Source organism: Bombina bombina, chromosome 3, assembly GCF_027579735.1.
Source record: "Bombina bombina isolate aBomBom1 chromosome 3, aBomBom1.pri, whole genome shotgun sequence".
NCBI classification, from domain to species: domain Eukaryota; kingdom Metazoa; phylum Chordata; class Amphibia; order Anura; family Bombinatoridae; genus Bombina; species Bombina bombina.
In genome coordinates, this window is record NC_069501.1 from 404991002 (window position 1) to 405005298 (window position 14297).

The 14297-nt window shown below is 36.2% G+C and overlaps 1 protein-coding gene across 1 annotated transcript in view; it reads right to left on the bottom strand.

Moving 5' to 3' along the window:
• Window positions 1–1801: 1801 nt before the first annotated feature.
• Window positions 1802–14297, bottom strand: part of LOC128653350 (complement component receptor 1-like protein) — an 80843-nt gene continuing 68347 nt past the window's right edge. Inside the window, exon 5 of the mRNA XM_053706576.1 lies at window positions 1802–1999. Within this exon, the coding sequence (XP_053562551.1) occupies window positions 1986–1999 (14 nt within the window). The 3' untranslated portion in view covers window positions 1802–1985. The remainder of the gene's footprint in view (window positions 2000–14297) is intronic.

Here is a 14297-nt window from a genome sequence, read left to right on the forward strand (position 1 = left end):
GACTGTACACAAGAATTAAATATTTAGATACCCCTCAGTATTAGAGAATTCCCCAAGGGTTGATCACAATGAGTAAGGAGTTGCTTCTTTACTAATACTACACTGCATTAGTTCTATCTGTAAAGGACATATTTGTTTGTGACATTTAAAACACTTTATCAAAGAGTTCTGGCCATTTCACAACACATACACCCTCAGGACCCAACACTTTATAAAAAGTTATACCATGTTATGCAGTGTTGTAGAATGGCAATATAAAAACAAAGGTGGACCTTCAGGATATTTATGGTGAAGTCTTTGGTCACTGGTATAGTTATTTACAACTATCCTATTTTACAACCAATCATACTGATAACACAAACATTCATAGATCTCTTACAGTCTTTGAGCTTTCATTCAACACTAATTCTTATATTTGAGGTACACTTTTGCTCACCTATAAACTGACTCTATTATACCACTCCAGAAACATACCATCTCATGTAAAAAAATGTGAAGATGAACTATAAACTCAGAATCCTGGAAATGACTGGTCCATAATATTTAAAAACATGGGTAGATCTTCCTCATCAATAAATTGTGTAGAAATTAATATGAAGCTATTGTGTAGATTAGACCAAACACCATCTAAAATAGCCACAATATATCATGGTACATTGACTGAATGTTGGAAGGGATGTGGAGGTATAGGTACTTTTGTACATATCTGGTGGCTATGCCCCCAAATATTTATATATTGTCTTGTAATAATTAAGGAAATAGAAAGAGTGATAGGGATTAAACTAACTGCTAACCCTGTATTTATAGTGTTCAACAAATTCCCCCATATTCTGTGAAAGTTACAACTTCAATTATTATTTATTTGATTAACTGCGCTAAGTAGCTGATTCTAAAAACTGGAAAACATTAGAAGCCCCTGCTTTATTAGACGGGAGAGATCTTGTCACATCTAAGTTACTCCTGGAAAAATACCACTTTGTATTAACTAAACCTTCAGATGATTTTCTTTTCATGAACTTTCTCTGGGAGGAATATATCTCAACACTTCGGCAGTTATGGATTCCAACAGGAGAGTAATCATATATCTACAACTGTGAAGTAGTAAACCAGTTTATTAAGTTATGTAAAGTATCATAGTTTGATATCTGCTTGTTAAATCTATTAACTTATCAAAGCAATTGAATCCTTAATGCTTGTGCAAAGCTAAATGTAGACAGCATATGCTGCTTGCCCACAGTGTTGTCCAGCGAACATGATTCACTACAGTGAATCATGTCCTCTCAACCATTGTTCAATGGAGCGCTTAGTGTTTACTGTTTAAAATCATTCTGTAGTTGTTTAAACCAACAGATTTAAAAAATATTGTAAAATGTGTTAATCAAGAAAAAGAAGAAAGCCAAAGGAACATTTTAGAAGCATTAAGTTATTTTAATCTACATTTCCTATGCTATCATACTAATGTCCAAAGAATATATTTATGATTTCCTTGTTGTGGCTGATTACTTTTATGGAGAAATTGTCACACCAGGTAATTAAGTAAACCAATTAGGATTCAAGGTAACTTATTAAGTAGCACCATATTACATGACTAAACAGAAGGGAACTAGTGCTGAAAAAATAAATACCTTAAAAGGGATTATAAATTAACTCCAAACTTAAAAAAAGTTTTCCTTTTTTAATATGATAATTTAAAAAAACAAAGAAAAAAACATTATTTAGAGTTGTCATTTGCTAAATCCACAATGTTTCTTATTCAACATATGAACTGAAAATCATATCTTAAAACAAATGATAGCAGAAATTAGTATATCTGTATTTTTTTATTTTTTTATTTATCCAACAAAGAATCTAAACAATGAGTCATTGGACAGCAAGTGTCTTCATGTCTTCTGAATACAAATTACACAGAATTCAGGATTCCATTGCCTGGGCTTAGAAAGATGACTCTGCAATCACTCTGCAATCATCATTCAGTCCTATTAACGTTATTCTCCAGCAGCTGCAGCAAATCAAAAGAACAGTTGATTAAAATGAAGATTAATTTGGTACTCAAAAACTAAGAAATGTCAGAGTGTATTCACTCCCTGTGTCTCCTGGGCTTTGAAGGATATTTCACATATAATCTATTGATGACATCAATGATATAAATAATAGGAAAAACAAAGCAAATGATTCCCTCCTTCAAGTTGAGTAAAAGTAGTACTTTATTAAAAAACAACTTAAAACAAGTAGGAGAATTGGATAAAGGATTATGGCATAGTATAGTGGGTGCAGCACTGGTGGCTTACGCGTTTCGGCTGTCAAGCCGTAGTCATAGCCTATCAGTGTTGTGCCTTACACACTCATTTAAAATACAAGGATTCAGCTTATTGGCTTTTGCTGGAGCCTTGATTAAAAGGAACATACACCCACTAAGAACTGACCTTTTAACTGCCAGTGTAAATCAAGAGTGGGAGCACTTTTACATTGCAAAACAGTTGTAGATATACATGCAATACAGTGTGATAGGCACTAATAAGCTGGAAGAAGCAAAGTGTCCAAGCTATCATACAGTCTATAGTAATCATAGATGAATATATTAATGCATACCTGTGTACCACACTAGTGGAGGAAATAAATAATGTTTTAAATAATAATTTGATTTGAATATTGGGCATATGCTTTTTCAAAGGTACATAATCTACACAATAGAGAACCATATTACCTTTTTACCCCAGCTCTGACTAATGTCTCTATGTATATAATGCACTATCAGTATTGCAAGAATAAATTATTTTGAAAGCATTAGGAAAATTTACAACATTAATGCTATGGTTACCTCTAGTTTTGGCGATGTAGCTCAGTAAAAGCATATCGTATAAAGAAAATGACACTTAGAATAAGACACACCTAAATGATCATATCATATCTGGAGTTAAGTCCTTTGGGCATTCTGGTGTCTAACCTAAATATCCAGTAGTTTTCCCTTTTGGCCAGAAGCTGGTCTAGATTATCGCATCTTTTTGGTAACATCACTTTTTCAATGGCACACCATTGAAACGTATTTAAACTCCCACTGTGTATTTGGAGTGGGTGCTTTGCCTATGTTGATTGTGGACCAGTGTTCCCTGATTCTGGACTTCATGTCCCTAGACGTGAGACCCACGTATTGCAACTTACATGGAGAGCAAGTAATCAAATAGATTACATAGTAAGTAGTACAGTTGAGGCATGATTGAATATCAAAATTTTGGCCATTGGTAGTAGAAACCAAGCTTTTGGTCATATGTACAAATTCACAAGGCCTACATCAGCTACTGCCTCATTTGTACATTCCAACATGTCTCAGCCATGAACTGTTGGCATTAGATAAGTTTTTGAGCTGTGTTGGTGCCAAAATGCTCCCCAAAGTTTTGCTCTTCCTGTATTAACACTTGATGCCCCTATCAACAGTGTTCACTAAGTGATCATCTGCTGCAAGGAGGGAAAAGTGCTTCTTTACTACCCTGCAAATTAGATAGTACTTGGCACTAAACTCAATGACAAAATTGACCCCTTTAAAATTGTCTGTATGTGCAATTTTAGCTTTTTCCTGCAAAAGTGTTTCTCTAGGGGTAGACTCAACTACTTTTTTGGCTCTTAGTATGTCATACTTAGGATACCTTCTCTCTCTCAGTTTAGCGGTGAGATCATTGGCTTCCCTTTCAAAATCAGAGGGACTGGAACAGTTCCATTTTAGTCTTGTGAACTGTCCCTTCACTACAGCTAATCGGATCTGTTTAGGATGACAGCTGTCACCATGTAACAGAGTATTCCGTGTTATTGGCTTGCGAAAAACAAATGTTGATACTTTTTCACCATTATTCTCTTTAAGGGTCAAATCCAAAAAAAATAAAAAATCTCTGTTGAATTCATCTCGAATGTAAAACACAAGTCCATGTTATTACAATTCAGATATTCATGAAATTTCAAGATATCATTGTGGTCCCCTGTCCACACGAACAGGAGATCATCAATCTATCTTTTGCACAGCCTGATGTTGCTCCTAAAGGGATTCCCATCTCCAAAAATGTGGTCCAGCTCCCACCAACCCACCAACCCATCATACGCCATAGGTTGGCGTATGATGGGTCAAACTTTGCTCCCATCGCTGTACCGCACCTCTGGAGATAGAAATCTCCCTCGAACTTGAAAAAATTATGAGTGAGGAGAAAATGAACTGTCCTCACAGCAAAATCTTGGAACCCTAATGAATAATCGCTAAACCTATGGAGTAAAAAGGAAATCGCTTGAATGCCTTTCTCATGCGGAATGCATGCATACTTTTATGATATTGATAACATGTTTAGTGTCCCTTAGAGAAATGCTCCAATAAGGAGTTAATCCCACTTACAATGGGTCTTCCCTGAACATTAACCAGTGTTTTGTGAACTTTTGGAAGATGGTGGAACCAGGGGGTCCTGGGAAATTTCACATCCAAATATTCCACCGTCTGGTCATCCAGGAACCCCTGCTCCCTACCATTGTCCAAAATCTGTCTTAATTTCACACCTGAACCTATTTGTTGGGTCTCTCTCAAGAACTGTATAATCATTTGTATTTTGCAATTGGCTATATGCTTAAGTCATATAATCACTTTTGTTCATGACAACGACCGCACCTCCATTATCGGCAGTGCATATCACCAGTTGATGATTATTTTTCAATTCATCCAGAGCCCTTCTCTCTTTAACTGAAATGTTATTGCTGGTTGTGTGAGCACTTCTCTCTAATTGGACTAGATCAGCTTCTATTCTCTGTTGGAAAGTTTCCAACACACTTCCCCTGCTGTGTATCGGATAAAATCTGGATTTGCTTTTGAAAGACTTGCCCCTTTGTTTGCTGTAGTCAGGGGTTGTGTGTCTGAAGCTTCCAGTGTAGTGTCATTTCCCTTAAAATGCTTCTGCAAAGTTAAATTTCAAATTAGACAATTTACGTCTAAAAGTGTTTGGAATACATTGGTAGTGGGTGAAAAGCCTAGACCCAGAGCCAAAATATCATATTGCTGTCTTTTAGAGGAGAGATTAATCACATTATTTTTTATTATTTGTATTTTGTTTGAGGACGATTGCCTCAGAGTTGGTACCTCCCCTGAGTGTTCTGTGTTTGCTTCCAACTGTCTCTCTGATCTTGGACCGGTGGAAAAACCTGTTCAAGGTCAGAACGTGGGATACCAATAGTGGTAATATCATCACTGAGCATCCTATTTTAATCACAATTATATCTGGCCATATACCCTCTATATCACTGATCTTTCTATGAGGCTTGATTTTTTTATAGCGCTATCTCATCACTGCCATTGCAGGAATCCTGCTGGGGTGGACATAATAGTGCAGGCTTCTGCTGGTGGCAAGGGGTTAATTTGTTTTAAAGCAGCATAGGTCACATAGGTTTTCAATGCTATTCTATTATATCAAGAATTATGTCATTAGATTAGTATTTGTATTTTCTGACAAAGAATTTATTACTAAACTTAATGAGTGTAGTATCCTTGCTAGTATAATGGTAATACATTGTTTTAAAGCACAATGGGCCGGATTACGAGTGAAGTGAAAAATTGCACTTTTGTGAGAGTGATATTTGCGCTCCACTCATAATACCAGCACAATTCTGGAGATAGAAATCTCCCTCGAACTTGAAAAAATTATGAGTGAGGAGAAAATGAACTGTCCTCACATCAAAATCTTGGAACCCTAATGAATAATCGCTAAACCTATGGAGTAAAAAGGAAATCGCTTGAATGCCTTTCTCATGCGGAATGCATGCATACTTTTATGATATTGATAACATGTTTAGTGTCCCTTAGAGAAATGCTCCAATAAGGAGTTAATCCCACTTACAATGGGTCTTCCCTGAACATTAACCAGTGTTTTGTGAACTTTTGGAAGATGGTGGAACCAGGGGGTCCTGGGAAATTTCACATCCAAATATTCCACCGTCTGGTCATCCAGGAACCCCTGCTCCCTACCATTGTCCAAAATCTGTCTTAATTTCACACCTGAACCTATTTGTTGGGTCTCTCTCAAGAACTGTATAATCATTTGTATTTTGCAATTGGCTATATGCTTAAGTCATATAATCACTTTTGTTCATGACAACGACCGCACCTCCATTATCGGCAGTGCATATCACCAGTTGATGATTATTTTTCAATTCATCCAGAGCCCTTCTCTCTTTAACTGAAATGTTATTGCTGGTTGTGTGAGCACTTCTCTCTAATTGGACTAGATCAGCTTCTATTCTCTGTTGGAAAGTTTCCAACACACTTCCCCTGCTGTGTATCGGATAAAATCTGGATTTGCTTTTGAAAGACTTGCCCCTTTGTTTGTTGTAGTCAGGGGTTGTGTGTCTGAAGCTTCCAGTGTAGTGTCATTTCCCTTAAAATGCTTCTGCAAAGTTAAATTTCAAATTAGACAATTTACGTCTAAAAGTGTTTGGAATACATTGGTAGTGGGTGAAAAGCCTAGACCCAGAGCCAAAATATCATATTTCTGTCTTTTAGAGGAGAGATTAATCACATTATTTTTTATTATTTGTATTTTGTTTGAGGACGATTGCCTCAGAGTTGGTACCTCCCCTGAGTGTTCTGTGTTTGCTTCCAACTGTCTCTCTGATCTTGGACCGGTGGAAAAACCTGTTCAAGGTCAGAACGTGGGATACCAATAGTGGTAATATCATCACTGAGCATCCTATTTTAATCACAATTATATCTGGCCATATACCCTCTATATCACTGATCTTTCTATGAGGCTTGATTTTTTTATAGCGCTATCTCATCGCTGCCATTGCAGGAATCCTGCTGGGGTGGACATAATAGTGCAGGCTTCTGCTGGTGGCAAGGGGTTAATTTGTTTTAAAGCAGCATAGGTCACATAGGTTTTCAATGCTATTCTATTATATCAAGAATTATGTCATTAGATTAGTATTTGTATTTTCTGAATTTATTACTAAACTTAATGAGTGTAGTATCCTTGCTAGTATAATGGTAATACATTGTTTTAAAGCACAATGGGCCGGATTACGAGTGAAGTGAAAAATTGCACTTTTGTGAGAGTGATATTTGCGCTCCACTCATAATACCAGCACAATTCTGTGCTGGTGTTTTAAGTGGCCCGCAATGCGAATGCTTACATATGCTAGAGCGTGCTTCCATAGGCTCCAACGAGAGCCTCATTCTCATGCCGTGAGACACTTTAAACTAACTAAAATAGACACACTTTAAAGTAACTAAACTGGATACACATGAACTCCTGTTGTTTTATGTCAAGATCAAGAGTGTTCATACTTTGATTTTAACTCACATGGTGCATAGCCAGCTTAGCTTCAGTTCCTCACACCCTCCTTCCTCCCCTCTTCTTCCTATCCAGAGTGGGCTTAGACCTCCGTGTCTGATACCAACTCCAGCCTCCTCCTCTGTAACAGAGTCTAACCCACTTAAGGTGCAATAGTGAGGGGAGCTAAAAACCTATAGAGCAAACCACACTGAAATGTAAGCACCATGTGTTCCACACAGTGCAAGGGTAATCACACAGCAGGATCACTGACAATCTTGTATTTAGTGTATTAGGAAGTGTTACTGCCCATTACTAGAGGATTTAACTATCCCTGTGTCTCCTGGGCTTTAAGGAGAAGTGTTTCTATTTTCTGTCTAGGGGGAACTTAGTGTCACCTGAAAAAATAGGGCACAAACTCCGTTCACATTCTTTCCCATGGGACTTGACCACTGCTTATACCATATCTCTTTTAAAAACTGTTTATACATTTAATTAAATTAAAAAATAAACATATTTTAAATTTAATATGTATATATAGTGTACATATTGCAGACCTAACACTCTACCTCATGACTAAAGTTGTGCTAACTTTTTTAGCGCTGTTATGTGTTGTGTTCAAACAATATCCATTTACATATACGGCACGCCAAAGCATGCTCTAAACATTCTCTGACAATTCTTCTTTATTTTCGACTTATAACAAAATTTCTGTGCTTTTCCTAGCATGGTCCGGTGATATTGAAAGCATACCCTGGGCTTGCTACTACTTGTTACAAGGGGCTAGATTAAAAGTGGCACCCTAACTTTTGAGCACAAGCGATATCAATTTTTATCAACATTTTGCGTGCAACGGAAAGCGAGCTTGTATTACAAGTTGAAAGTAAATGCAAACATGAGAGCACAACCGCCATTTACGCTATCGGGTTAACACAACTGAAAAGTATGCGTAAAGGGAATTGAGTTAAAAAAAAAGTTGTACTAAACACAACATAATACATTTAAAATTACAGTTACAATCATATAAACACTATCTGATATAATTATTTCAATAAATATTTGAAAAATAAAAGTTATAAGGCTCAAAAGTATATGGTATAGGACAAGGTGACTGCAAAGGGCTATATTGTATATTTACATACACATACAGTACATGTTTAAATATGTGTATGTATGTATGTGTATATGTTCACATTACAATGTTTTTCACATACAGAACAATGTTATTGTAATTTGTAAATACATATTTCTATATATTTCTATATACGGTATACCTTTAACTGTATATCTAATCCTATAGATATATAGGTATAGCTATATATTTTGCATTAACATTATCACACACACACACACACATATATATATATAGGAATGTAAATATGCTTAACGCACTTCAGGTTTCGCGATTTAGGGCTAACACAGTGTCCGGTTAGCGCAGATGAAGAATTAGTGATCTTAAGGTGCATTATGCAAATATTAAACATAAAATATTAATAGTAATTATAACAATCATTATAGATACTGTAAAAAAAGATATATACAGTACATATGTATGTATATACAGTTTAACCGTTCCCATGCACTCACTCCTATTTATTTCTTGTGCCCAGGTGCATCTTTATTCTAAATTCATAAAAATGTATTAAAGGGCACTGGGACTTTATGTAAAAAAATATTTTTATTTCTCATCCATTAAAAGCCAATCAGAAGTTGACGTTTTGACTTAAGCAAAAGCCTTTGTCAAGACATCATTATCAAAGAAATAGAAACCATTACCTAATTGTGAAATATTTTCATATATACACAATACATTCCACAAGTGACCATTGTAAAGATATCATACATACATGTTATATACCACCTCTATTTCTCATTTATTGCATATTGAAGGTATTCTGTATTTCCCAAGAGCTTAAAAAGAAAAACTGGAAATACTATATGATGTATTAAATTTATCTCTTACTAGTGCTTTAACAAACTTTCGCCTAGATTATGAGTTTTGCGTTAGAGGCTGTGCGGTGCTAATGAGCAGATTATGCTCACCGCTCACTTACAGACAGCGCTGGTATTATGGGTTTTTACAAACCCTGCGTTAACCGCCAAAAAGTGAGCGAAGAGCAAAATTTGTCTCCACATCTCACATCAATACCAGCGCTGCTTACGTTAACGGTGAGCTGGTAAAACGTGCTTGTGCACAATTTCCCCATAGGAATCAATGGGGGAGAGCCGGCTGAAAAAAAACTTAACACCTGCAAAAAAGCAGCGTAAAGCTCTTAACACAGCCCCATTGATTCCTAGGGGGAAAATACATTTATGTCTACACCTAACACCTTAATATGAACCCCGAGTCTAAACACCCCTAATCTTACACTTATTAACCCCTAATCTGCCACCCCTGACATCGCCGACACCTACATTAGATTATTAACCCCTAATCTGCCGCTCTGGCACAGCCGCAACCTACATTATACTTATGAACCCCTAATCTGCTGCCCCCAACATTGCCGACACCTACATTATATTTTTTAACCCCTAATCTGCCGCCCCAATGTTGCCGCAACCTAACTACACTTATTAACCCCTAATCTGCCGCCCCCAACGTTGCCACCACTATAATAAACATATTAACCTCTAAACCTAAGTCTAACCCTAACCCCCCTAACTTAAATATAATTTAAATAAGTCTAAATAAAATTACTATCATTAACTAAATAATTCCTATTTAAAACTAAATACTTACCTATAAAATAAACCCTAAGATAGCTGCAATATAACTAATAGTTACATTGTAGCTATCTTAGGGTTTATTTTTATTTTTATTTTATAGGCAAGTTTGTATTTATTTTAAATAGGTAGAATAGTTATGAAATAGTTATTAACTATTTAATAACTACCTAGTTAAAATAAAGACAAATTTACCTGTAAAATAAAACCTAACCTAAGTTACAATCATACCTAAAACTACACTACAATTAAATTAATTACCTAAATTAAATACAATTAATTACAATTAAATAAAATTATCTAAAGTAAAAAAACAAACAAACACTAAATTACAGAAAATAATAAAGAAATTACAAGATTTTTAAAACTAATTACACCTAATCTAATCCCCCTAACAAAATAAAAAAGCCCCCCAAAATAAAAAAGCCTTACCCTACAATAAATTACAAATAGCCCTTAAAAGGGCCTTTTGCGGGGCATTGCCCCAAAGTAATCAGCTCTTTTACCTGAAAAAAAATTACAATCCCCCCCCCAACATTAAAACCCACCACCCACACAACCAACCCTACTCTAAAACCAACCCAATCCCCCCTTAAAAAAACCTAACACTAACCCCTTGAAGATCACCTTACCGGGAGACGTCTTCACCCAACCGGGCAGAAGTGGTCCTCCAGATGGGCAGAAGTCTTCATCCAACCAGGCAGTTTAGTGTTTGGTTTTATTTGTACTTTAGATAATTTTATTTAATTGTAATTAATTGTATTTAATTTAGGTAATTAATTTAATTGTAGTGTAGTGTTAGGTGTAATTGTAACTTAGGTTAGGTTTTATTTTACAGGTAAATTTGTCTTTATTTTAACTAGGTAGTTATTAAATAGTTAATAACTATTTAATAACTATTGTACCTAGTTAAAATAAATACAAAGTTGCCTGTAAAATAAAATTAAACCCTAAGATAGCTACAATGTAAATATTGCAGCTAGCTTAGGGTTTATTTTATAGGTAAGTATTTAGTTTTAAATAGGAATAATTTTGTTAATTGTAGTAATTTTATTTAGATTTATTTAAATTATATTTAAGTTAGGGGGTGTTAGGGTTAGACTTAGGTTTAGGGGTTAATAACTTTATTATAGTGGCAACGACGTTGGGGTCAGCAGATTAGGGGTTAAAAAATGTAGGTAGGTGGGGGCAATGTTAGGGCCGGCAGATTAGAGGTTAATAATATTTAAATAGTGTTTGCGATGCGGGAGTGCGGCAGTTTAAGGGTTAATATATTTATTATAGTGGCGGCGATGTCTGGTTTGGCAGATTAGGGGTTAAAATATTTATTTTAGTGTTTGCGGTGTGGGGGGGGGGCTCGGTTTAGGGGTTAATATGTAGTTTATGGGTGTTAGTGTACTTTTTAGCACTTTAGTTAAGAGTTTTATGCTACGGTGTTGTAGTGTAAAACTCTTAACTACTGACTTTTAAATGCGGTACCAGGCTTGACAGGACAGGGTTTACCGCTCACTTTTGGTCAGACTCGTAATACCGGTGCTATGCAAGTCCCATTGAAAATATAGGATACGCAATTGACGTAAGTGGATTTGTGGTATTTCCGAGTCCAGCCAAAAAAGTGAGCGGTACACCTGTACCTTCAAGACTCGCAATACCAGCGGGCGTTAAAATGCAGCGTTAGGACCTCTTAACGCTGCTTTTTAAGGCTAACGCACAACTCGTAATCTAGGCCTTTGTGTATTCATTTAATTAGGACTTTAAACATTCTCAATCAGTTTCGTATTCATAAGATGCCCAGTTTGAATGCTTTATATCATTTTTCAACAGCTCCTAGATATTTGTGTTAAATTATTTACAATAACTAGTTGTCCATTTTTATTCTCGGCTATTCTAAAATAAGTTGTCTACCACGTAGTAATGTGTGTACCACGTCACTTCCGGTGACGTGAATCAGCTGCTTGAGGTTTGTGGCGCTCACTGCGCATGCGCTAGAGGCCCAACCTCTTTAAAACAGCTGTTTAAGGCACAATAGGTGACTGAGCTGCATCTTCATAACCACAGGGGAGTGTATAGGGACTGCGAGGGCCCCTCACGCGCATGACCCATAAGCAGATCTGTACTCGAATGCAGCATAGTGATTACAGATATTGCATTAGCACATTCTATGTTATTAGTATCGGACTTGCACAGTTTTATAAGTCTGATCTCTAGACTACTCTAAATTCAGCGATCTGCGCAGTGAGCGCCACAAACCTCCAACAGCTGATTCACGTCACTGGAAGTGACGTAGGTCGCGCATTCCTATGGTAGACAACTTATTTTAGAACACTGACATTTCAGCGTTACACGCCAATCTAACAGCTGACACTGGGTCGGGTCTTTTGTCAATGCTGATGCTACCATTAGCGTGTTTACATTGCATACATCGCCGTGTGTATTTAACCACATATATTTAGGTGGGCATAATTACTTTGTGCTTAAAACCAAAGATGCTCTGTTCAATCCATCTAATACAGTTTACATAAATGATTCTAAAGTATATTATTTTCCCCATTTTGTACCTTCTCGTCTCTTAAAGGGGTAGTCCCTAATAGGACATTGTGGATGATGTTAAAATCAATATCCATTACTTTGGTCAGTTTGTACTACTTACTTTAGTAAGCTGCCATATTAGGTGTCTTTTGGTAATTTTTCATACAAAAGGTTATTCTTATGTCACATAATGCTATTATGGCCTGAAAACCCCTAAACAACGTTTACTCTCCCTTTAAAAGCAGGTTTTCTTTTTCATCTAACCATTAAATGGATATGAAACCCAAAAGTTTTCTTTCATGGTTCAGCTAGAGCATGCAACGTTCTAATTTACTTGTATTCTGATTTTTTTCTTCATTCACTTGTTATCTTTTGTTGAAAAGCAGGTACATCTGCCTAGGAGCTGGCCCATTTCTGGAGCGCTTTATGGCAGCAGTTTTGCAAAAAATTTATCTATTTGCAAGAGCATTAAAGGGCAGAACTATTTTCAACCATGTAGTGCTTCAGATGCCTACTTAGGTATCTCTTAAACACAGAATATTGTGGGAATAAAGCAAATTTGATAATAGAAGAACATTGAAAACTATTTAAAAATGTTATGCTCTGTACAAATCACAAAAGAAAAATTTGGGGTTTCAATTCACAAAATGAACTATTAATAATTTCATATCATTTTGATTAACATGTTTAAAGGGGGAGTAAAGTCAACATTAAACATTCATGATTGAGATAGTGCTTACAACTTTAAACAACTTTACTTTGATTATCGAATTTGCTTTGTTCTCTTGGTATCCTCGGTTGAAGAGTAAACCTATGTAGACTGATAGGAGTTAGGAGCGTGCATGTATCTAGTGCAGTCTATGGAAGCAATGTCTGCAACTATGTATAACATTGCTGCATACCATGTTGCAAACACTGCTGCCAGATGGCTACATACATGTACATCCTACTGAGCTCACATATGATTACTCTTTAACAAAGGATTCCAAGAGAACTAAGCAAATTAAAAAATAAATGTAAAATGGTAAGTTGTTTAAACTTTGATGCTCTATTCATCCATTTAAGTCTAATTTTGACCTTACGAAACCTTTCAAATAATTTTATGGCATTTAAAAACCTAGTGGTGAACATAACTGGCACTGTGTTTCATAGTTTAAAAGGGTGAGTTCAGATATACTTTTAACTTTTTTGTATGAAAAAACCCTAAAACATTTTGTACATAAACAAGTGAGCTGTGCATGTGCAATCATTTTGTGAAATTATTGTGTACAGCTAAGAAATTAATGAGTTAACAAAAGGTCTAAAACAGGTTTCCAAAAGGAGAATAATTTGAAAAGTCCAACATGCTTGAAAAGTATGCTTGAAAGGTGTTTGTGATAAAATAGAATACATTTGTCACAAGCTGTGTTATCATTCCAGAAATGTATTTGAAAAGCTTTTGACAAATTGATTATTTTTGAGTTTCCATCCAGAATGGGTCCTAATTAGAAATTCACATAAAAAGCTATGGCATACACTTTGCATGTGAATTTAGAGGGGCATATGTATGAAGGTCTGGCGGACCTGATCCGACACTGCGGATCAGGTCCGCCAGACCTCGCTGAATATGGTGAGCAATACGCTCGCCGTATTCAGCATTGCACCAGCAGCTCACAAGAGCTGCTGGTGCAACGCTGCCCCTTGCAGACTCGCGGCCAATCAGCCGCCAGCAGGGGGGTGTCAATCAACCCGATCGTACTCGATCGGGTTGATTTC